The sequence below is a fragment of the Lissotriton vulgaris genome, chromosome 1_1 (assembly GCF_964263255.1).
Source record: "Lissotriton vulgaris chromosome 1_1, aLisVul1.2, whole genome shotgun sequence".
In the NCBI taxonomy this organism is placed as follows: domain Eukaryota; kingdom Metazoa; phylum Chordata; class Amphibia; order Caudata; family Salamandridae; genus Lissotriton; species Lissotriton vulgaris.
In genome coordinates, this window is record NC_141685.1 from 1,632,784,659 (window position 1) to 1,632,808,081 (window position 23,423).

At 44.2% G+C, this 23,423-nt stretch overlaps 1 protein-coding gene across 4 annotated transcripts in view; it reads left to right on the forward strand.

Moving 5' to 3' along the window:
- Nucleotides 1–23,423, forward strand: part of FLNC (filamin C) — a 211,156-nt gene that overhangs the window by 159,344 nt on the left and 28,389 nt on the right. For 2 of the 4 annotated variants that reach the window (XM_086918860.1, XM_086918862.1), the window contains 9 exons: nt 4,559–4,719; nt 6,750–6,917; nt 9,810–9,933; nt 10,985–11,141; nt 11,810–11,999; nt 12,549–12,572; nt 16,931–17,178; nt 20,954–21,049; nt 22,216–22,315. In XM_086918860.1, coding sequence (XP_086774986.1) covers nt 4,559–4,719; nt 6,750–6,917; nt 9,810–9,933; nt 10,985–11,141; nt 11,810–11,999; nt 12,549–12,572; nt 16,931–17,178; nt 20,954–21,049; nt 22,216–22,315 — 1,268 coding nt within the window. The remainder of the gene's footprint in view (nt 1–4,558; nt 4,720–6,749; nt 6,918–9,809; nt 9,934–10,984; nt 11,142–11,809; nt 12,000–12,548; nt 12,573–16,930; nt 17,179–20,953; nt 21,050–22,215; nt 22,316–23,423) is intronic. The other 2 variants (XM_086918861.1, XM_086918863.1) reach the window with 1 other exon arrangement.

Consider the following 23,423-nt stretch of genomic DNA (forward strand, 5'->3'; position numbering starts at 1 on the left):
CATAGAACATGTGAATATCGTCCGCCTCTGCTGAATCACACTTTGGACATAAAGGGGAGGGACAAACAAACTTTGCTATTTTTTTTGGCGTGAAATACAACCTATTTAATACAAAATAGTGGTTTTTTTTTCAATGAGGCCGACTTAACATACCTATATAAGAATTTAAAAGATCTTTCATAGAGCTCGTCGGCAGAGGCCTCAAAGACAGATGCACTCCAAACCTGGTTTAGGGGCGTGGCTGTGGACTCTTCCGAATTCAGCAATTCTCTATACCAAAGGGCTACCTCTTTCTTCCTAACACCATCAGAACGGAGTGCTATCTCAATTTCCCATGTTCCCCCTATATTGTCTTTCTCTGTTAAAAAAAAAAAAAAATTAATAAAAATTGAAAAATAGGTTATCAAAGTGTCCCTTCGTTCATGATATCCTGCACTGCATTTGCTCAGCAGCACTTCTGCTCTGTAGCAGCCTGTTAGGCCAAAGGAAAGTCAATCATCGGTTCCTCAGACTTTGATCCTTTTATAATGCCCTGGTTAGAGACTTTTTTTTTAACATTGAAGTCACTGACTGTCTGATTTGAAATATCCCCTATTAAACTGAATACCTTGGTGTATATTATTTACAGGGTTATATTTGTTTATTTCTTTTAAGATTTTGGAATAAAATGCTGTCTGAGATAAGCAGAGATCATTTTACTTTAGAAGTCGGTAACAATAGTATGCTATCAGGTGATTACGAATTTCAAAATTATACACAGTTCTTTCATTGGTTGCATTTGGACAGATTACAGCCAATTAAAAATATTAGTTTGTATCACACACATCTTTTTAGGCACAATAGTCAATAAAGGGCATTCTGTCATGTCTATAGTATGTATGAGCTATTTTTCTGTGTATATCACTTAGAGATGTTTTTGATTTCCTCACTACCTACTCATGAGCATTAATGTATTAATGTGACCAGAGTGATGTATCCATAAGGGTGTGTTTATGCAATCTTCAAAGTGAGGACACCCTATGGAACCCTTTCTCCTGTTCAATGAATTGATTGCGTATCAATGATTTTTTAGAATATGCATTGCATTACTGCAATGATTAAGTTCCACAGTAACTTTACTTCAGCTCGTGAATCCAAGGACTCTTTTGTCTAAAATATTCTCACTAATAGTGTATTAATTCCCATTCCACCTCCCCGCCGTCATCACATTGAACTGGTGTTCATCTGCAGTTAAACCATCTCTGTAATCTGACCAAAGTGCATGTGCAGTGTAGATGCAGTACCTCCTAAAAGGCAAGCCATGCTCCCATTGGGTGACACAATCCTGACTCGAATGCCATAGACCTCACGAGGGCCTTCTTCTGTATGGCATTGATCATCGCCAGGCCTTCTCCTGTGTGGCACTGGTCATCGCCGGGCCTTCTCCTGTGTGGCACTGGTCATCGCAGGGCTTTTTCCTGTGTGGCATAGATCATTGCTGAGCCTTCTTCTGTGTGGCATTGATCATCAACGGGCCATATCCTGTATGGCATCGATCATCGCTGGGCCACTTTCAACTTTTGCTGACAGTAGCGATGCTGCCAGCTTCATCAAAAGCAAGAAAGTACAAGGGTATAATTCTGAATACCCCTCCCCCTTTGACCCCAGGACCCTCAGCCCGCTCTCTGGGTGCCTCGTTACCCCTATGAACAAGGGGTCTGCATTTGTGCATCTAGTCCTACTATTAGGTGCGAGTTCAGCTTTCGTAACACATTTTCCATATGTCTACCTTAAGGAGGAAGATTTGCTGACATCATAAAACCTCATGTAATTTATATCATTTTGTGAATATTTCTCACATGATCGCATTTCAGAATTTTGAGCTTTTAATGTTGTGCTACCATAACATTATAGCAAAAATGTCAACGACCAAAATATCAAACATGTTAAGTATATGAGTATGTATAGATTCAGTTTTCTTAACCCCACATCAGGGACGTACTGGCCATAGCGGGCACCGGGCATTTCCCCGGTGGGCCGCTACGGTGGGGGCTGGTCTTGGGCCCCTGGGGGCAGTTTTAGTTAAGCAATCGTTTCTGCAGCAACCACCCCTTGCAAACAGCTCGCCCGCACCCCCAACACCCTGGGGGGGCCGGCCAAGCATTTTGCCAGGGATGGTTTTTGTTCCCAGTCCGGCCCTGCCCCACATCAACGTACCTTGAACACATACACACACACACACACACACATACATATAGAAGGTAAATATATAAGTATAGTAAAGCTACTGCTTCCCTATGTAAACTTACCTTTGTGCGTTTTTGAGATTTTGGTCATCAACATTTTTTCTAAAATATTATTTTAACATTTAAAGATTTTAAGGGGCAATATTTTGGTACCCTACTCTTTATATACAATTGTGTCATGGAATGCTGTGGCATGTCTACCTATATATGCTTTAAATCTGATTGGTCCCAGCGATTACAGTTTGCAAATACATTCTGTGCTATGCATTGAATAGATGCTGTTGCACATAAAAATGAGTTCGTTTTTTCTTTTTGCTCTTACCACTAGTGTTTTCGAGGAGCTCTTTTATTTTGTCAGCAAACACACAAATCAAGTAACTAACTGCAGGATGCTTTTCTCTACATCAGTCGTAATCCTTTGAGGCTCGCGGTTCCACAGGGAGGCAGCCAGAACGGAGCATGTTCTAACCCTTTCACAGATTTACAGAAGCCAGAATCCAACTGTGCGGGGATGAGGTGAGGATAAATAAGAAAGATGGCCTTTTAATGTGCTATGCTTTCTGGGTGACACACAGCACTTTAGACTTCGTGCATAGGCACCAATAGGGGGCCGCTGTGTGTCTACCAGCCCAGGGGTTGCAGTAGTCTCATGTATGTAGTGATCGACAGCAGCTGGGGGCAGCCTCCTTGAAATGCTGAAAACAATCACGAAACTGGATGGGAATACTAAAATACAAACCGCGGCAGACGCCCACAACACCCGAGCGAAAGTCCTCATCTAACATGCCTGGAACAGAACAACAGCTTCCAAGACTGGAGCTGGTCACTGCACTGGCCTGAGGGTTGGGCGAAAACTGACAGCCCATAATAAGGCCAAGATTCAATGTGGACAGAGCCCTCCTATAGAGAGATGCCTCCAGGGAAGAGTTCAGATTCATTGGTTCAAAGCAGGACCTGTCACCAACACAGGTGCTTGGGTTTTACTGTCATTGGTTTAAGGAGCCAACAGTGCAGAGGTCAAGCGAGCCTATGTCTGGTATGTCCGCTGCGCGTCTTTTGGTCATTGCAAAATCGGGGGCTTTATGCAGAGGGACAGACGGTGGCTCCCAAAGAAGTAATCAAGGAAACTGAAAGGTGACCATAATCAGCCAACGAGATGAGTGGCTACCTTTAAGGGACACTTCAGTACAAGGGAAAAGGCCCAGAGGGGAAACTGAGGAGAGAAACCACTTGCTCACTCCAAGCCAGAAAGCAGTCCTGCCAGTCCAAGAAAAAGCGCGCCGCTCCTGCTATAAATACTTTTAATGCGAGACAGGTGCTCAATTTCAAGCTATAAAAGGAAAAAGTCGAAATAAAAAGACATAAACAATAAAATATAAAGGCAGAATTAGAATTTGCTTTTACAACCCAGAGAAAATAGTTTCGTAGTGGCGGGAAAAAAATCTAAATAGTTTCATAAGCTGGCTGAGGTTCAGAGAGTACAGACAAGTTAACAGATTTAAGCTGCCAGAAAGCTCAGCTGTCCTTAGAGAAACTAGAATGAAAGGGAAGGAGGGCAGGGAATGAGTAGCGAAAGAGAGGTAATAACAGAACATGTTATAGTAAGTAAAAAACACGTGGAATAAAATAACTTCTCCAAAAATCTATTTTGAACTACAAAATGATGCAATATTTTATTGTTTTACTTTTAAATCGAATTCATTCCTTGTAATCTCATCAGAGCAGACATGACCGAGAACTTTGATCCTGGTTGATGTCTTGTGACGGGGATGCAAACCATGCTGCTGGCTTTAAAATTGAACTGACACACAAAAAAATATAATGCAGTGGTGCTCAAAGGGCTCATAGGTATTAGTCTCAGTAGCTAAAAGTAACGTAAAACTCCTTTTAGTAGCATCCTGTGAGCTGACAGCCACACAGATGAAGTACAACATATAAACCTCAGTAAAACTGGAAAGCCAGCATGCACCCAGTGGACCACAATCACCTTTATGAATTGAGTGTAGACTGTTTTTTTTCAGTGAATGGAGTTTGTATGGCCTACACAAGTTAACGCAGCTTCAAACCTGGACTTTTTAGACCTTCTGAAGATGCAGGTAGTAAGTGGCAACAACCTGTCAGCGATATGAGCAGAATTTATGGAGCAAATGAATGACAAGCAATACCAGGGAGAGGTTAACATGAGCAAGAACAGTGCAAGGAGATACAGCTAAGAGGTGCTGGTTTCAAACATCGTCCACGTATATGTACCTTAATCCTTGACTTCTCCATTCCTACCAAGATGGTGCGTGTGGCAGCGTTCACTTACCTTGTGTGATTTTTATGTTTTCCAGAGGAGCTGGCACGGGTGGACTTGGCCTGGCCATCGAGGGACCCTCCGAGGCCAAGATGTCCTGCAAGGATAACAAAGATGGCAGCTGCTCTGTGGAATACATTCCATTCACCCTCGGAGACTACGATGTAAACATCACTTTCGGAGGCCGGCCCATTCCAGGTACCAGTGCCCAACATCTTTTATAGACACGAGTCATTAATCCATAGTCAAGCTTTCCAAAATATCTACAGGTCAGCCCTAAATAACTGCCCGGATTCTCTCAACTGGACCAAATCGTCATATTGTTGGACCGAGTGCTTCTTTTAACCACGTGAACTGTAAAAATTGAACTCATTGTATCACAACAGTGTCCTTATACTGCACTCAACACTGAACTATACTATGTCACTATTCTCACTATGTAGCAAGACAAACTACAGCTCAGATTTAGCCCTTGGTGGGTGGACTGTTGCTCATCAGGGTGGCAGGCGATTCACATACCCCACCCTGATGGGCAAATGCCCATCTAATTTACAGACGACCACCGGCCAAGCAGTCACTTCAAGGTAAAACAAGCATTTGCAATGCAATAGGACTCGCATGTACGCGAGACCTATTGCATTGCAAACCGTGGAGTGCTCGGGGGGGGGGGGGGGGCGAGAAGGCACAGACTGCGGGAGGGGAGGAGAAGGCACGGGAGAAATTAGTACTCAAAGTAAAGGGGCCAGTAGCCATGGCAGTCATTGGGAGGGACTAACAGGCCTATAATTCAATGGAAGACCGCATTTAGTAAAGGACAAAGACACAAGCCAATGGAAAAGATGGGCAGGGAGTGGGCGTGGCTTCTCTCCCGTACTCAACTACCCCAGATCAACCCCAGAGCAGCGCTTGCGACCTGGCTCAGGGCTCCACCTAAAAAATTAGGTGGAAGTCTGCCGTCAATTTTCACCAGAGAGTCACCAAACTTTTGACATTGTTTGTTTTTCAAACCCCAAACTATCAGTGTATCCTTTGTTACATGTTAAAATGAGCAAGTTTAAGACCATGCCCGATGCCCCATCTATCTAATTTCAGACCCAACAAGTATACATGAAAAAATTATCAGTTCACAGGGAAAAATAAGCTAGGTTGTAAACGTAGGATAAGTGGGAAAGTCTGTGCTCTACAAGCAGGCTGGCATGCGAGATCTACTCACATAATCCAAACGTTGCATATCCAGGGACTGCGGAAATGACGGTAATGTTAGGGTAGAGAATTTCCGATATTTTTTTTTTTATTGCGGTTTTTTATAACGCAAACTCGACCCCAAGGTATTGGAGCTCTTCACATGACCACCAGCTGCACTAGGCACTGGAAGATTAAATGATTTGCCCAGAATCACAGGATGCTGAGCCGACGCCCGGTCTCGAGCCTGGCTCCTCAGCTCCAGCCGTAACGCCCTCCTCCTCCCTTGGGGTGAGGTTTGGTCCTTTCCTCTCTGTATCTCTGGGCGGTGGACCATGCACTCCACATGCTGTTCTTCACCTGTGCCTTCCTTAGTGCTGTCTGCTGCCTTCTGCCCCGCCTTGCTCTCAGTGTGCCCTACACCATGGCAGGTTTTTCCCGACATGCTAGTCGCCGGGCTGTTTCACGCCCCCACCCTTGGTGTATTTTTTTAAATGTGGCAAACTCCGGCCTTCCATCGGCTGCCACTTAAGCCCTGGTATTTTTAAAGCCTGGATACATCAGCCGGCCTCGGCTAAGAATAGCCTTCGATATAGTTCAGCCCCAGACTCAGGCCTGGCATGAAAGGATGGAGGGGGAGGTGCCTACATCTAGCCCTTACATGGATAAACGTATCTGCTCTCACATATCAGATCTAGAAAACCTGCTGTCGGATGGCGGGTCCATCTTAGGAAAAAGTGCGGGTCTCCTGGGGTTGGTGGGAGACAATGGACCTTTGCGGTTTGCAGATGGCGGTGGAAAGCCGAATGCCAGCAAGGTTTGGGAAAGGTGGTCATATGCCAGGGCCGCAGGCCCTTGAGTTGGAAAGAGAAGTTGGGCTGGGTCAGAGTTCGTCGTTGCCTTTGAAAGACGGCCTAGCAGTCACAGCAGACATCACAGGCGTTGTGCTGACACTCCACAGACACTGCACCCGGCTTCACCTGAAAAAGTCGCCTCTGCACGGAGTTCGAATGTCTTTTGATACTATGTTTTCTCCTCTCCGACAGGAAGCCCGTTCCGAGTCCCCGTGAAGGAGGTGGTGGACCCCAGTAAGGTGAAGTGCTCCGGCCCGGGGCTGGGGGCGGGCGTCAGGGCGCACATCCCTCAAACCTTCACTGTGGACTGCAGCAAAGCCGGAGTTGCCCCCCTGGACGTGCGGGTGCTGGGGCCTTCAGGTAACTATATATTAACGTGTATTTCGCACCCCAGCGTCTTTGGTCATTCTGCTTCAGAAGGGCTTGAAAGTAAAAAAAAATGAGATCAAAATGAACCATTGGTAAATATACTTTTGAAAAGAAACGTTATGCTGGTATTTCTGTGCAAACTCTGGGGGCCAATTCACATACATTTTGCTATTTTATTTTTATTTTAGGGGGAAATGTAGCAGAGAAAAACTGGTGAAATAGTGCCACTTAGCGGTAGATTTGAGAATTACATGAACTTGTGCCGCCGTGTCTGAACGACGGATAGAGACTATCAATCACGATACATGCATTATTTATAATATAGCGACAGGTTTGGCAGATAAATTAAGAATCAGCAGCAGGATCCTGGGCTAACCTTCTTTTCTTTTCAGCGTTTTGTTCAAGCGCTAACTGTTGCCCTTCAGGAAGGTGTGCCATTGCTGAAATAAACAATCCTGAGTGTCTGCAATGCAGGCCCCCTTGCACCAAGGCGCAATGGTGCCAGCGTTGGCGCTAGGCAGCACATTGTACCTAAGGCAGTGCAGGGAATGGAAAGGAATGCACCGTATTATGTTAAATGCAGCGCATTCCTGCCCTTTCATTCAGCACAGAAAAAGGCTTTCTGCGCTGCGTGAAATAATGATACATCTGCCTCAAAATGTATTTTGCATGCTGGTGACTCACTCATTTAACAACAACCATTGAGAGGGCTCCAGAATATGTTGAGCTCTTGGGGAGCTACTGAAAATCCTGGGCTCTTGAGGGAAAAATAAAAGAAGACCAAAATTATGATGTTCCAGGACAAATGTTAAAAGAATAACAAACGCACAGACATTTAAACTCTTACTTAAAGGGGCAATAGTTCAGTACAACACAGACTAAATGTACCTACAGCTTAAAATAAGCACACGAGGTCTTTTTAAAATGGCAGCAAAATATTTCAAGGTTAGTTCTGTGTGCCTCCCATGCCATCATTAAATGACCAGAAACTTCAACTCACGAGTAAGAATAATGTCAGAACTGTTTGACAGCATCATCTGTTAAATCTTACTTTGCGGAAGAGAAGTGTGGGGTCTAAGAGCAACACAACAGTATATAGAAACTCTGCACCTTCGCTTCTGGGAACCTATAAACCGCCCACATCATGAGTGGGAGCATGGAGCATTAAATATCCAGAAAGATATCTTTGAATGCTGGTGCCCTATCAATAAAATTGACCCCAAATGAACTACAGAGTGCTGAAAGACCAAGTAGCCAAACTATCTAAACAATCCTGAGAATGCTCCCTCACAACCCTAAATTCTGTGTGACGACCCCCCCCCCCCCCCACCCACCCTCCCCCATCCCCACCCCGAAGAATCCTAAAATAGTAGTCCTCAAGCAGTAGGAGCGAATTCGCAGGAAATTAAATTGGATTCAAAGGAGCCACTTCACAGTATGCTGGAAGACACACGGTAGACAAAACAACAAGCTGGGATGCTGCAATTCACAGGAAATAAACGTCAATCATGCGGAATAGCTTACTGTAGTAAAAATCCATAAGCGCAGACAAACCCCTTCCAAATACAGCATGAGTGACCAGAAATTGCAAATGAAGATTGAACAACACAGGTCCACCCAGAAACCTAGAGAGGATAGACTTTACCCACAGTTTTACTTGGGAGAATAAAAGAGTGAGAGACAATTTATCCTTAGCTGTCCCACCAGCAAAGACATTCTAGTGCTTAGTGAAACCTAGCATCGGAGGAAAATGTAGTAGAAAGAATCTAGTGCAACACTGCCATCTAGTGGCAGAAGTAAATGTCACAGTCACTGTTTGGAATTATCTGATCTAGGAGTAGATAGACACAGCAGTAGTAGTAGTGAGGAGTAGTACAGCAGGATCCCCTCATTATCTTTACAGATGTAGAGATGCGCCTTGTGTGGTCGTCGAACAGCAAAGTTATTGCTTTGGCAGAATTGGAAGGACCACACATACTTTGGTGCAGCACTGATACCTAGTGTGATACGTCATAGTGTAGAGCTGGTATCCTGCATGAGGTGGCAAATATTGGGGCGTCAGTGATGTCTAATGACTTGTCCAGTGTGCCAGTAGGTGAGCTTTTGGATATTTGGTACCCCTCTATGCCTTGCATTTAAATGCAGTTCACCCACCTCTGCTTGCGATAATAAATGTCCTTACTCCCTGGTCCTTGCATGCTTTATCCGCATCACCCAGTGCTACGGCTCTGACATCCGGGCCCTCATTGCGAACGATTAAAAATTTAGATCAAGCCATTAACACGTTATTACTACCAATTACAAGCCCCATTGTTCTCTCTGCTCCAGCTGGCCGTACACAGACTAACAATGTGCACTTTTATATATCACTTGTTGCTGCAGCTGATTGAGCCATCATAGCTTCATAATAGCTTTTGGAATTGTGAGCATAAGAGAATTCGAGAAGGTCATTATACCACTGCAAAGTCTGCCTTATAGGGTCATTACTGGCTCTATGTGATTACAATTTTCCAAGTGACATTCATTCTCCTCAAAATTTCTGGGGTGCAGACGGGGTTGAATACGAAAGAGATCATTCAAAAGCCTGTCAATAAATTAGTGTTTTTTATTTAAATAGTGTCAAGCTTTAATCGATGACACTGGAACAATGGGCACACCGATAATTTTCCTAACAATTATCATTTTTCACAATTTAAAAAATATTGGGGGTTCAGCCCCCTTTTGCACAAAAGCCCCTGCCAAGGCTGGCTCAATCGCTGTGCTTTCGGGGTGTGACCTTGTATTGGATGTTGAAGGTATTTGATTATTCTAGCTACTCCCTTGTTGTAAATGACCCCCTTCCAAGGGCAGGATATCTGAGTCATGTTTTTTTCTCTTGGACAGGAGTTGCAGAACCAGTTGATGTTCGGGACAAGGGCGATGGCACCCACACTGTGAACTACACCCCAGCCACCGACGGCCCATACACGGTGTCCGTGAAGTATGCCGAGCAGGAAGTTCCTCGCAGGTAAGTCTTCTCTCTCTAGAAAGGTCTCCTTTCTTCTATGTCCTCTCACCCTGTTTACTCATTTTTACATAGAAGTTCTTGTGAAGATGAAAAGGCGAATACAAATTCTTCTTTTACAACTATCCGTACATTGCTAAGAATATTGTCAAAGCGGGAGTTTTTTTCATGAAAAATGAAAAACTATCGATCACTACAACATGGACGTTTTCGCCCATGGTGTGGAGGGAATTTTTTTTACTGTCCCTCCCTTCCAAGTTTTACCTGGAGGTGGCAGAAAGCAGAAAAAAAGCCATTCGATTGGCCACTCTAAATTGGGCGAGCGGTAGGATGACTAACCTCCAACGGCCCATGTTCCGTTGAGTCATCGGAGGGTATTTCAGCTTCGGAGCTGGAGTAGGCTTTGTGGTCGACATACATTTGACTGTGAGTTTGGCGATATTCCTTCAGCATTGTGACAGAGGACCCTGTTCGTCAAACTCTAAATCAGCTCCAGAGTCTACAAAACCTTAAATCAAGTATTCCGGGATATGTCAGGTTCTCGAGCAGGAATTACTCGTAGAGCCTTACATTGGGTATTTTGGGATACGCAGGACTGGAAGTACTCCAATAGACTTAGGTTTCCAAATGTTGTGGGAGTGCATATCTGGAAATTCTTGCAATTCCTGGAAAACAACAGTCATCTGAGACTGCAGAAGCAGGAAGTATTTGGCCTGGAGATCTGGGAATGGGAGTGCTCTGGGTTAGGTTAGGCTTCAAATTAGATGACAGACTAGAACTGCAAATTCTCACAGAGGTCGAGTGCTGATATGCAGGGAGTAGTTCAGAACGCTGGGAAGCCGAATCCTAGAAATGCTAGGAGTGGAGGTGCTGGCAGAAGGGTCTCAAGAATCCAATGGACTGGATGTTGCTTGAATGGCCATTTCTGTAAAAAAGGGTGATTGGCCAATATCGCTGCTGAAGTTCTAAGCTCTGGAATTGAATATACTGTCTCTCCTCTCCTTAACTTGGTATATTTAGTGGCTTAGTATTGTGTTGGATTCTTCTATTGCAGCCCCTTCAAAATCAAAGTGCTACCTACACATGATGCCAGCAAAGTGCGTGCCAGCGGACCTGGACTCAATGCCTCAGGCATCCCTGCCAGCCTGCCCGTGGAGTTCACTATCGATGCCCGTGATGCTGGCGAGGGGCTCCTTACAGTGCAGATCCTTGTATGTACATCATCTCCACAACTGTGCTAGTTTGCAGCTTTTATGTTACTAACATGTCTCTCTTTTTAACCTTACATATAACATCCACATTCAGAAAATTGGGGGACAACCCTACTGCACTTCAAATACTTAAACTCTACCACAACAAGAGCCAGTCTCACATCATCTTCATTTGCTCTCCCTCCATATGTATTTAAACACAAATATCATGACACAATCACACTTCCTACTTCTCTCATACTCTCCACAGTCCTCTTGAAATGCCTTGACTCTTCTCCACCCTTCACAGTATCCCAGAGGTAACTCACCAAAGCCATCTTCTTTCCTCTCAAGACCTCCTAAGCTCTGCAGTTTCATGCCACACCCATCTATTCAACTTTTTATTCAAAGTGCCACATATAACCCTCAAATCAAGAAGCAGGTTCACACCATGTCCTTTGACTGCCTCACATCTTTACTCCTCCCTCCCCTCCTGTGCTTCGATTCCTGATCCTTCTCTTGTTTCTTTTTATCTCTTTCTGTCACCAATTCTGTGCTGTTACCCCTCGTTATATTGATACACATATTTAGAATTAGGACTGAAGCCTTCTTTGTAGAAGTGCCATCTTTGTAGAAATGAACAAAAGTCTTTATGACCTGTACATTATTCATTATCAACATTTTTCCAGGATCCTGAAGGCAAACCAAAGAAGGCCAACATTCGAGATAATGGAGATGGAACATACACGGTGTCCTATGTACCCGACATGACTGGCCGTTACACTATAACTATCAAGTATGGTGGGGACGAAATCCCCTTTTCACCTTTCCGGATCCATGCGCTGCCCACGGGGGATGCCAGCAAGTGCTTAGTGACAGGTGGGTAAGGGTCCTGGTGGCAGTGCTTTCCCTTTACTTCCACTCTGGTTTAGATTTGAGTATAAACCTGTGCTGGTCTTTCTTGTTTGAGTTCCAAGTGCTACTAAATTCACACATTTGGTATGTTGCTTCATAATTGCACTAGGGATAGGTGGTGCAAGTGTGTTTTATAACAATACCTACCAGGAAATATTGAAGCCCCTCTACACATCGCTGGGTACTCTCAACCTTAAACACAAAGGGTGATGTGTGTCCTCAAAGCAAGCCAGACTTTGGATTTATCATTTCCAAAGACAACATCTCACTTTCATGGTTTGCCTCTAAAGACAGATCCCCAGTGTAAAAAATACTGTCTGGTCTGTCATGGAATGGTTGGCATTGTCAGTTTTTACCCAAAATACTTCTGCTGTGTCATCTACAGTACTTTCAGGAAAAAATCCCTAGTGCTACAGCCACTTGACAACTTACCTACTGACTTCTTAAGTATGATCCTAATCTTTATTTGTTTTTAGTGTTGTAATCTCTTTTTTTTTCTCCTTCTCTTTCCAGTGTCCATTGGAGGTCATGGATTAGGTATGTTCCTCACTTTTTTACATTAAGGGATTCAACAGCAGCAAGAACTAGATATTTTATTTTTTTGCGATTTTTGATTTTGTATAATCCCAAATATAGGTGGAATGCACATAGTGCACACTTGATACCCAACACTTCCACTTTCAGAACACACACAGGCATGCTTTCTCATTAGCTTAGTTACCCACTCTCTCTCTCCCTCCAACCCATCTACTCTACTCGCATCTTCACTTACACACTTATAACTAGTTTAGTAGCCGAGTCCTTCTACACATGTGTTGGAACTGGGGTCACCAGTCCCCTAGGGTAGCATGGCACGAGCGGGTAGGCATCAGAAAGCATATGTGTTAAGCAACCATGCAGCACACGCAACCACTGAGTCAGAAACCTGGGCACGCAATTAGTGACACCACTCCAGTGAGTTTGTGTAAAAACTCAAGTTAACTTTATTAAGATAGAGCTGGGTCAGGGTATTAGGAATTCATCATAAAATTAGCTTATTAACTTTCCACTAAAATACATGTGTGAGAACACTTGGCAATAAATACTGGATGAATAAATAATAAATATTAAATATTAAATAACCACAGGCCTGACCTTGGCCTGGTTTCTCATCATCACCTGTAAGAAATACATTATAAGGTCATGAATACAACACTGCGTTAAGTAATAAGGAAACATTTCACTAAAGGTGTGACATCCTATTAGCCTCAGCCTTAGGCTCCTCCTCCCCTATTAGGGGTAAAACTTAGGAAGGCATAAATGACGTATCATAAATAACTGTAGATCAGAGTTATCATTCTTCTTACGCCTATGAAGAACTTCCTGTGAAGTCAACGTAAAACATTTCATTAGGTCAGTATTACCTTTCTTATCAAGTAAGAATTTCCTTCAATCAGGGTAGCCTTTCTCTTAGCAGAAGTAAACATTTAATAATAGATCAACCATTTCATGCCTCAGACCTGCACATTCCATTGGGCCTATGCAGAGCATTCCCCTAAATAAGGCAGTAATAACTAGGCCTATTGTAATATGTGCATTTCATTAGTAGCACAAACACTGCATTTCTCAGCAATAACATTTCCTAAAACGCAGGAATAAACAGTGCCTCAAATGAGGGTAAAGCATTCAATTGGCAGGAGCGACCCCTTCCTTAACCAGGAATGACATTTCAGCGGATAAGGGTAACATTTCCTTATTCAGTGCCCAACAGTTCAATAATCCCAAAATAAGTCAGGCTTCAAGCATTAGTGAACATTTACTAATAGGTAAACCTTTCATAAGGCCTAGGCTGAACAGGACTCTAGGCGAAATATGGAAAATCCCTGGGTTTGGGTCTATCACTCGCTATTTCTCTTCATCAGGGAATGGTAGGCTTTCCATTACAGCCCCTAAACAGGGGGGGGGGGTTACCCTATTAGGAATTGAGGCCTATAAACTATGGGCCTTGGGACCTCTCAACCAGTCCAATACCAGGGTAAACATTTCCTGCAGTAAAGATAAGCAGTTCAACAACACAGTTCCTTGGGTTAGAGTAAAGGAAGCAATTCACCAATGCATCAAAATTCAATAAAGGCATCACCTTTCATTATTTCCCAATAAACATTTCAGTATAACAACCCCAGCATTTCATTAACCCAGCATGGAACATCTCCTCATTTACTGGTGGGTAATTAATCACCATCTTCCTATGGAAGAATAACCATTTCCTTAGACATAGAGAACAAGGCCCCAGTTAGGGAAGAACTTTCCATTAGACAAGTTAAGCATTTCGTTTAGCAAGAATGAGCTTAAAGAACTTGGCTTGCACATATAAAACCTTCCCCCTATGCATATAGAAACATCTCCTTAAGCCCGGATAATCTAGGCATCAGGCTAAGATGAACAATACATTAGCCTAGGCTTAGCCATACCTAAGGCCTAAATAAGCATTCCATAATGGCTAAGCTGTCCCAGGCCTCAGACAACAAGAAGTCAGGTTCCCCTAGCCAGGGGTTAACTTTTAAGGGCCCACCAGACAATCCGGGCCTCCGCCCAGTTCAGGGAGTGCTGGAGGCACAATGGTGGCCAATGGGGCCCAGTAACAGCTTTTCCCAGGACGTGGCAGGTGAGCGCTTGAGGGGGGTTTCACGGCGCTTCTCTCCCTCATCACATTTCACAGATGGGCAGCCTCGTGGGGACAAGCGGTGCTTCAGCCCCAGCCATCTCCCGGCATACAGCGCTTCCACGGGCACCCCAGTTCTGGGAGCTTGCGCTCAAACAGCAGTTCCCGGGCAGTATAGCGCTTCAGCAGGCAGTCCTAGCACTTGGGGCACTTCACAGCGCTTTACAGGGGGGGCAACTTCCACAGCCCTGCAGGCAATTCACAGCGCTCCCACAGGACACAGCAATTCTTCACCAGTCAAGCGCTTGGAGGGCAATGTAGCGCTTAGGCAGTTTCTAGGTTGGCGCTTCATCAGCAGTTGCTTTAAAATAGAGGCAGCTCACAGGACACGCCAAACAGCAGCGGTAGGTTAGCGCAGGGACCCCAGGTGGCGTCAGGGGGCACAGGGAGCAACACAGCGCCAATACCTGGGTGGCTCTTCAAATGTCCTGTGGAGATTCAGTCTCTTCTTGGCGCTTTATGTTCCTTGCGCCTTTGTAAGTTTCTTGGTTACTGGTTCCTTGATTTCTTCTTGGCGCAGCTGTTTCTTGCGCCCTTGTAAGTAGCAGTTGGGTTCTTGTTTCCTTTGGTTTCTTATTCCTTGAAGGGGGTTAAGTTGGTGGCTGGTGTTGGATCTCCTCAGCCAATCCCCTCAAGTGGTCCCTGGGGGTTCCCTGCCGCGGGGCTAGGTCAGTGGGGGAGGACAGGATACCTCAACACTTGTAAAGCAGCACACTAGGCCCTGTCATTCCAGCATCATAAGACCCTGCCCTGACCCCCACTGCCTATCCTCCTGCGTAGGTACTTCCCCAGGTCTTCCCCTCAGCTTCTCTCCTCAGGAAAGTTCCCTCCCTTTCCTTTTATAGTGCCAGTTGACAGTTGGTAGTGTCAGTTGGTGTCAGTTGGTGTCACCTCACCTCTCCCAGAAGGTTCCAGAGGCTTCCAGGAGGTTCCACCATTCTACCTGTGGACAGGCTGGCAGGCTAAGATGGATACATTGCCTGAGGGTTCCAGCCAGCCCCTGGCTACTAGAATGCGCCCACTAAATCACGCTGCTGCAGCAGTGGTCTGTGGCGGCCATGTTAGGGGTAGGAAGTACCTGTACTTTAACACTAGTTTTAAACTACACAGGGCATTCTCCACCACCCAAAGCCTATACAGTGTTGTTTCAATAGGGGCATTCTAAATTAACAGGGGATAAAAAGCGAAAAATTTCTGGGGAAAAGGGCCAAGTCTCACAACATGTTTCACAGTTTTTCAGAGTTAAAAACACTCAGTTGGAGAAGCAAGAGTTGAGCTCAGGGTAGAGCATATTATGACATTGACAATCTAAGATGTATTTGCCCGAATATTGTCTAAATAAGTATCTCTGCTTCAAGAAATATGTAGAAAATACTGAGAGCAAGATTATCATGGAGATTTAGTATTAATAATTCGATACCCAAGTACCTTGAAATTCTTGAAAAACATTATATAAACACACATTATATATATTTATATGCATGTATACATATATACTTACAGACTGTATATATATATATATATATACACACACATATATATACATATATATATACGCTCATACATATATGTATACTTTTACACATGTACATTTTATTATAGTTGTTGAGCGTGGTAAGGGGCAATGACTCACAAGAGCAGAAGTATTGCACATACAACAATGGTAATAAATTGCTAATAAATCGTAACATGCAATCTGGAAGACAATAATAATCTTTTTCTTAAGTTATTTTCTTTCTACCTGGGTAGTGAACTGAAATTTGACCTTTGCACTGTAGTAGTAAATATGCAGTGTTGCTCTAATTAACGCATGTTGTTGGGCCACATTTATATAGTTATGGTACATATGCGGAGTTCAGTATAATAATACTGCACTTAGCTGCATACTTACGTGCACAATATTTTTGTTGGCAATATTTTTGATATATAAACTCAATATTCTGGTATCATGCATCATATGGGATTTTGTTCCAGAATTGATTGTTGTAATTGGTTTACTAGTTGGTGATAACCATGCACTGACCGATGGAGACTGTTGACCAGTTTGTATGTAAGAAGCTTTAAAAGAGTGACAATGAAGTTGTCTGTCATTCCATCACTCTAAATATTTTCGCAGGATCCACTAAGATGAAGATTAAGAGAGTATGACTGGTCTAACACGTCAACTGTAACACTACCTTTGTCCTTCAAACAGGCACCTGCTTGGGTCCCACCATTCAGATTGGCGAAGAGACGGTGATCACCGTGGATGCCAAGGCTGCAGGGAAGGGCAAAGTGACCTGCAAGGTGTCGACACCGGATGGAGGCGAGCTCGATGTGGATGTGGTGGAGAACCAGGACGGGACCTTTGATATTTACTACACGGCACCAGAGCCCGGGAAGTACATCATCACCATTCGCTTCGGAGGAGAGCTCATTCCCAACAGCCCCTTCCATGTGGTGGTACGATACATTTATTTCACTTTTCTTGTTTCAAAGTAGGCCTGAGCGGGGAACCCCGCTCTCTACGCTGAGTTTTTCTAGCACCGCGTAGCTCACTGAGTTCCACAAAACTCTGCTCTGCATCGCAGAGCTGAGTTTTTTACTCACTCACACTTGCAAATGAAAAGTTGGCGAGTGCGAGCGAGGAAAATCCAACGCAATACAGCTTCCCAGCGAGATTTTTTGACGCGGGCGGTCGCGGATGGTCGCTACCGTTTGCGATGAGAAACCTTCTGTTCGCGTTGAGGAAGCTGCCATTCGAGTAGAACTCATACTCGAGCAGCAGAAAGAAGCAGAGCCCTCTTTGGCTTCATGTGATGCCGTTCGCTCTGATTTTACAGCAAGGGACAAATACCCGGCGCTAAAAATCAGTGCGAATGTTACAAGGTAACGCACTCTGCCGCTCGCGGAACTCCGTGTAGCTTGGCAACGTTTTTGTGTCACTTCGCAGAGTTTTGCATAGCAGAACTCCTACAACTCGACCCAGGCCTAATTCAAAGATGATACTTCATGCAGTTGTATATCACATGTATTTCACTCAGTACTCAACACATCCTTCTAATCAGACCCATGGTGTGTTTATTTCAGTCTGATGAGCAGGTAACCAATCTTTCTCTGTAGTGATTGAGCTCATTTAGTGCTGGGGTCCATGTTTTTCCCTTAATCCTCTTACCATGTTGTAATATTCTTCATTTTTTGACTCTGTTTGGTACAGAACCGCTCACTCGCTGTAGTGTCTACCACGTTATGCTCAGAACACAGCAACCCCCTATGTAGTGTCACCGCCCTTGCATGTCGCTCTGTACAGTACAAACAAACCCAACTCATATAAAGTTACAGAATGTTTATTTTCGGTTCAGAGTAGTCAATTTGACTGCAACTGATCAGCCCAGGAAGTAATCTAGGCAGGGTTCTTTTAGTTTCTGGGGGCTGTAATCTACTTTTTACGGGCAAACACTGATTTAAGTATTTTACCTTCAACAGCAAAGAGATCTATAGGATCCTTCACTATTATCTGCACTTTTATACTCCTTGGATTACCACTGTCCCAGTTATGATCGGGGCAGGTCTATGATAAAGAGCTTCAAGCCGCAAACGTAGTTCAATTTGATAGAGAAGAGGGAGTACTTTGGATTAACTGTTGGTGTGGTTAATGAAAAGCTGTCAAAAGTGTGTCACAAATGCAATCCAGATACTGAATATGGAGAACATGCTTCTAAAAGTTGCACACTTCTTTTCAGGATACGGGCAATAGAGCTCTGGTAACATTATGTTGCCCCCGTCGCTTCAAATACACGCCGCCCTACAGTCCTAAACCAAAACGTCAAAATGTAGGGCCTGATTTAGAGCTTGCCGTGTGGTCAATCCATCACAAATGCGGCGGATGTCCTGTCCAGCTCATTACATGTGCTTTAAATCCATGGCAACAGTAGTAAGGTGGACAGGATGGTATACAACCTTTACAACAAATCTTTTACCACGCACTACCATTACAACGCAGTCATTACAACGCAAACTATTACAACGCATTGCGCTGGGGGGCGCTCTAGGATAGGGAATACGTTTAATTTACTATCCAACACCTTCCCTAGTGTCCACGGGGACTGGAGTTGGAATAGTAAATTAAACTATTCACTATCCAGCACCCCAAAGCGCTATGCATTCTAATGGTATGCGTTGTAAATACCGCGTTGTAATGGTATGCGTGGTAAAAGTATGCGTTGTAACGTCATACATCCGGACAGGATATCTGTCATGATTGTGACAGAGTGACCTGTCCACCGATCTCTAAATCAAGCCCTTAGTTTTGTCCTTCTAGTCAACTGTTAAGTGACAGCGCATTTGACTGATAAATGCCTTCCTATAACCTCAAGTCAATGTAATCTGCAAATCCTTCCATAGACAACTCAGATTTCTGTGCAAATATGTACACTGTATCCAGCTGCCGGCCAAAGCAGCTGTCCTCTCAGCTGCGATCAAATCATATTAAAAACACCATCATGCTTTACTTAGGACTTCCCAAAAAGAGTTCTCGCAATACTTCAAAAAATATATAAGCATATACGCATTATAAGCACAAAAGAGGCTCCTTCAAAGTCCTCTATAGCGTACAGTAAGCTTTCTATGGGCACCACGGGCACACCTCCTTCCTGGGAAATCAGCAGTGGAATTCTCTCCCTTGTGTCCTGTGCAAGACAAATACTTCTTCCGGTGAAGCCTTAAAATCTTCCTTCGCCGCTGGCCAGATGCTGAGCTAAAGATCAGAGCACTAAACGTCAATTCAGTGTGAAATGCACAACTTGTTGTTCAATCGCATGTAATAAATGTGCAGTAGATTCTTATGTGTGCATACACACGTCTTGTGCCTGCTTATGTGGAAACCTACTCCAGTGACACATGGAAACACTTATCAAGTACAAACTGTCTCAAAGACAAGGCAAAACTGCCAAGCATTTTGATGCTGGCTGATCCACAGTGTACATCGGAACAGTGAAGGGCTTCTGTGTTTATGCCTGCTTGTTTATATATTTGTGTGTTCTGGAGAGGCTAAAGGCTCACCGTCAGGACATCTATGTGCATGTGTGTGCCATTCGTTCTACTCAGCGGTCCAAGTACTGCCCTGTTCTGCCCATTTCATGTTAGGTGCCTGTCAGTGTCAGCCAGACTCCGACATCATCATGGGTACCTTGTGTGAAGTTGCAAAGTTTCTTTGCTCACAAACGTCATGTATTTTTTGCACACAAAATGAGGTTTTCAACGAATTGGGCTTTTACATGAAAATCTGTACTGTCAGGAGCTGGAGAAAGCTCCCCAAGCTGTGCAGTGGCATAGAGAGTGGAAGCTGCTGTAAGGAACGTTGAGCAGGTTAGGTTCCCTGCTGGAACCCCAGAGATGCTGCGGAATGTTATCATTTGTACCAGGGCAGTTGGATGGGAGGCCTTGCTGCAAGAGGCCGCTCTGGGGAGTGCATCTAGGAAACTCCATAAATATAGCACGTTTCCTGTCATTACTTGAGGAGGAGGAGAGACCACAGCATCAGTGAGTAAGTAGAGGGGCAGGGTTTCTGAGCACTCATGAGTAAAATCTGAGAAAAGTCTGTACCTCACACAAAATGCTCACTAGCTAACACCGTTTTACAGCACTTCTCAAGAAAACACATAAATAATGTTTGAGATTTATCAGCTCTAGTGAAAACTCGTGCGAAAAACTATGTAAGACCCTAATAAAAGTATAAAACTCTGTGAACTATGCTAGGCCAATAGCTGGAAACGAAGTGAGACTAGACTTGTACAGTAAAAACTTTACACTTTCTTTATCATCACAGCAAAACACTCCCAACTGCAGCAACGTTAACATTATATTTTTATATAATGTATTTTAATGTACACGGATAAAGTGAGTCATTGTGTGTGAGAGCTAGCAGATGTTTCTGCAGCATGTCTTTTGGTTTCTGCAAGTTTACAAAATGCCTGCTTGTGTGTTAAAAAGCGGTGTCTGTACAGAGAATGTTTATGCCTATTTTTTATTTATTAATTTTAAATTGTGTTGCATTCCGAAATAAAAGTCAATGATATATGAGCACCAACCATATGCAGCAGTATACATAATGTATGCGATAGGCTAACAAAGGCAGAAGCCCACATGGTCATCACTGTTGTTAAACTTTTCACGTTCACCACTAGTGTATGAAGTTGTGCCTGTGAGTTTTGTTGACTTCTTACTTGCCTCCCGCCAGGCGTGCGACACCATCCCCATCATCGAGGAGCCGTGTGACACACTTCAGTTGCATCAGCCCTTCCCTCCTCACCATCCTGGTTATCCGGCTCACTGGGTACCATCAGCATGTGAACTTACACCTTCATTGGCTTGACCTGTCCCTTTCCTGTTCTCAAACTCAGTCTACCTTCCCTCCAAAGTTTCCTTTCAGCAGATGAGTCTTCTTCGGCCTTCTGCATTACCATGGGCTGGGGAGGACGACTGCAAAAAGGCTTCAGAGCTTTCAGAAAACATTAAAAAAATCTCTTTTACTGATAGTGGTAGGTGCAGGAGTTACTGTGGCAGGAAATACCTATACAAGGACATCATGATGCCAGTGACCTCCACCTACCATCCCCAGATGGCTTTATCCCTCATGTGAGTGAGACCACTTCCATATTTTGTAAAGCTGTATTTCTTTTTGAAAGACTCTGCCCCACAAGTGACTGTTGACTTTCCTTCTTTAAGAGTCCTTTTTTAGGTCTCTCTTCGGAGATGGCACCTAAGCATACACGCAGACTCGCTCCTCATACATGCTATCTGTTTCCACATTAATTCATTCCAGTTGATCTTATAGGGGCACCTTCTGGTGGGTCAGATTGCTGTACATGGTTCTTGGAGGCCACCACAGTCTGTGCTGCAAGCCTAGGGAAACTTGTGGTATGGCAGTATGGTACAGTCCAACCGTAAAACTGAGAAAATGGCAATGACGTAGTGAAGAATGCTGTCCTTAAACCATGGGCCAATGTCTGGGGGACTCAAATAGTTCAGGTGTCATGGCTCATTATTATTATGGTTCCAGCTGGGGGCTTTATGCTTTACTGTCTTAGCTGAAACAAAGACAAAAACCTCCGATTTGGGCAACGTGAATGATGACTTTAAGGACGGCCAATGGTGGCACAATCCCTTTTTACAACTTTAGGTTCTAGGATCGTGGCACTTACTCTGAAGAGTCTGGAGTACTCAGCTATTGGTTGCAGAGGAGCATCAGAGGCATTCATTTCATCCTTCCACTGTTTCTCCTCTCCTTGCAACTCTTTTTTGCAGCATTGGTTGGTTCTGCCTCTTTGTTTGGTTTTTACAAATTTCCTATCGTCTCCTTTTTCAGTCTCACCTGTTCTGACCTAATCTAAACTTGCTCAATAACCTGTCTCTTATTCATTGCTGTATTTCCTTCCTACCCTAGCAGCTCAAACTTTCCTGCCAAGTTTCATACTGACTGCCCCATTCTTCTCTCTTCAGGCCACGGAAGAACCAATCATGCCAGCGGATAATATTGACTCAATGCTGAGGCCTTTTAACCTGGTCATTCCTTTCACGATGCAGAAAGGAGAAATCACAGGTATATTGCTGCTCTGAACTATTTCTAGGAATAAGGTGAGGAAATGCCTTTACTGCGAGTATTCCAGAGTCCTGCTCAAGGAGGGCACGCAACGACAGATACAGATACAGTAAAGCTTCAAGGACAGCATAATGTATTCAGTCCGTTCAGGAAGTGGGAACCAGGAAACTCTTCTTTGTTGGGGACATCATTTTAGAGGCCATTTCATCCTAGAAATGTAGTTACATTGGTTCCTTTGAGTTAATTCAAGGATGCAGTTCCTTAATGCACTGGGGGGCATATTTATAAGCCCCTAGCGCCACCAGAGCATCACTTTTTTTGATGCTCTGGTGGTGCTGTGTGCTGGCCCATATTTACAAGGCCACGCAAAGCCACTTTGGGTGGCTTTACATGACCTAGTAACTATGCCCCTCTTTCACTCAGTACTCTGCGTCAGAGGGGCGTGTCATGGGTGTTGCTGTGGATGTTCCTACGCAGCACCCATGGCTTTTTGACACTGCTCCAAATGTACATGGATTTTTTAATCTGAGGCAGTACCTAAAACGAATGCCTTTCCATGGGAGGCGTTAAAGTTGCGCAATGAGGAGAAATGCATGTATTTCTCCTCGTTTTTTGCTCTTTCTATGTGTGCAGCATTCTGCAGCACACATAGAAGCAGCAAAACACCATTAATGTTTGTTTTGTGCAGGAAGGTGTCCCTTCCTGTACAAACACAATCATCCCTGTGCAAGGGTCTCTGCATTGGTGCACAACTGTTGTTTGTGCGCCAGCACTGTCAAAAGCACAGGGGTTCGCTGTATTCTTGTATATATGGCGGATCCCTGCTTCTTGAAATGATGCAGCTTGGTGCAGCAAAATTGCTTGCTGCGTCGTTTCATTGTATATATGCCCCAGGGTTGTTAAATATGAGCCAGGACTGGAACACAGTGTACCCGATGACATGGCATCATCTGGTTACCTTAAATCAGCGATGCCCGAGAAGGACATATCAGAGCATGTCTTGGAATCCCTGTGTCTGTAACACACTGGGAGGAACAGGTTTTCTGGTCCCTCACTTCCATGTGTCTATACGTTACTATGGCAGGAATGAATAGGTGAAGAGTTGATG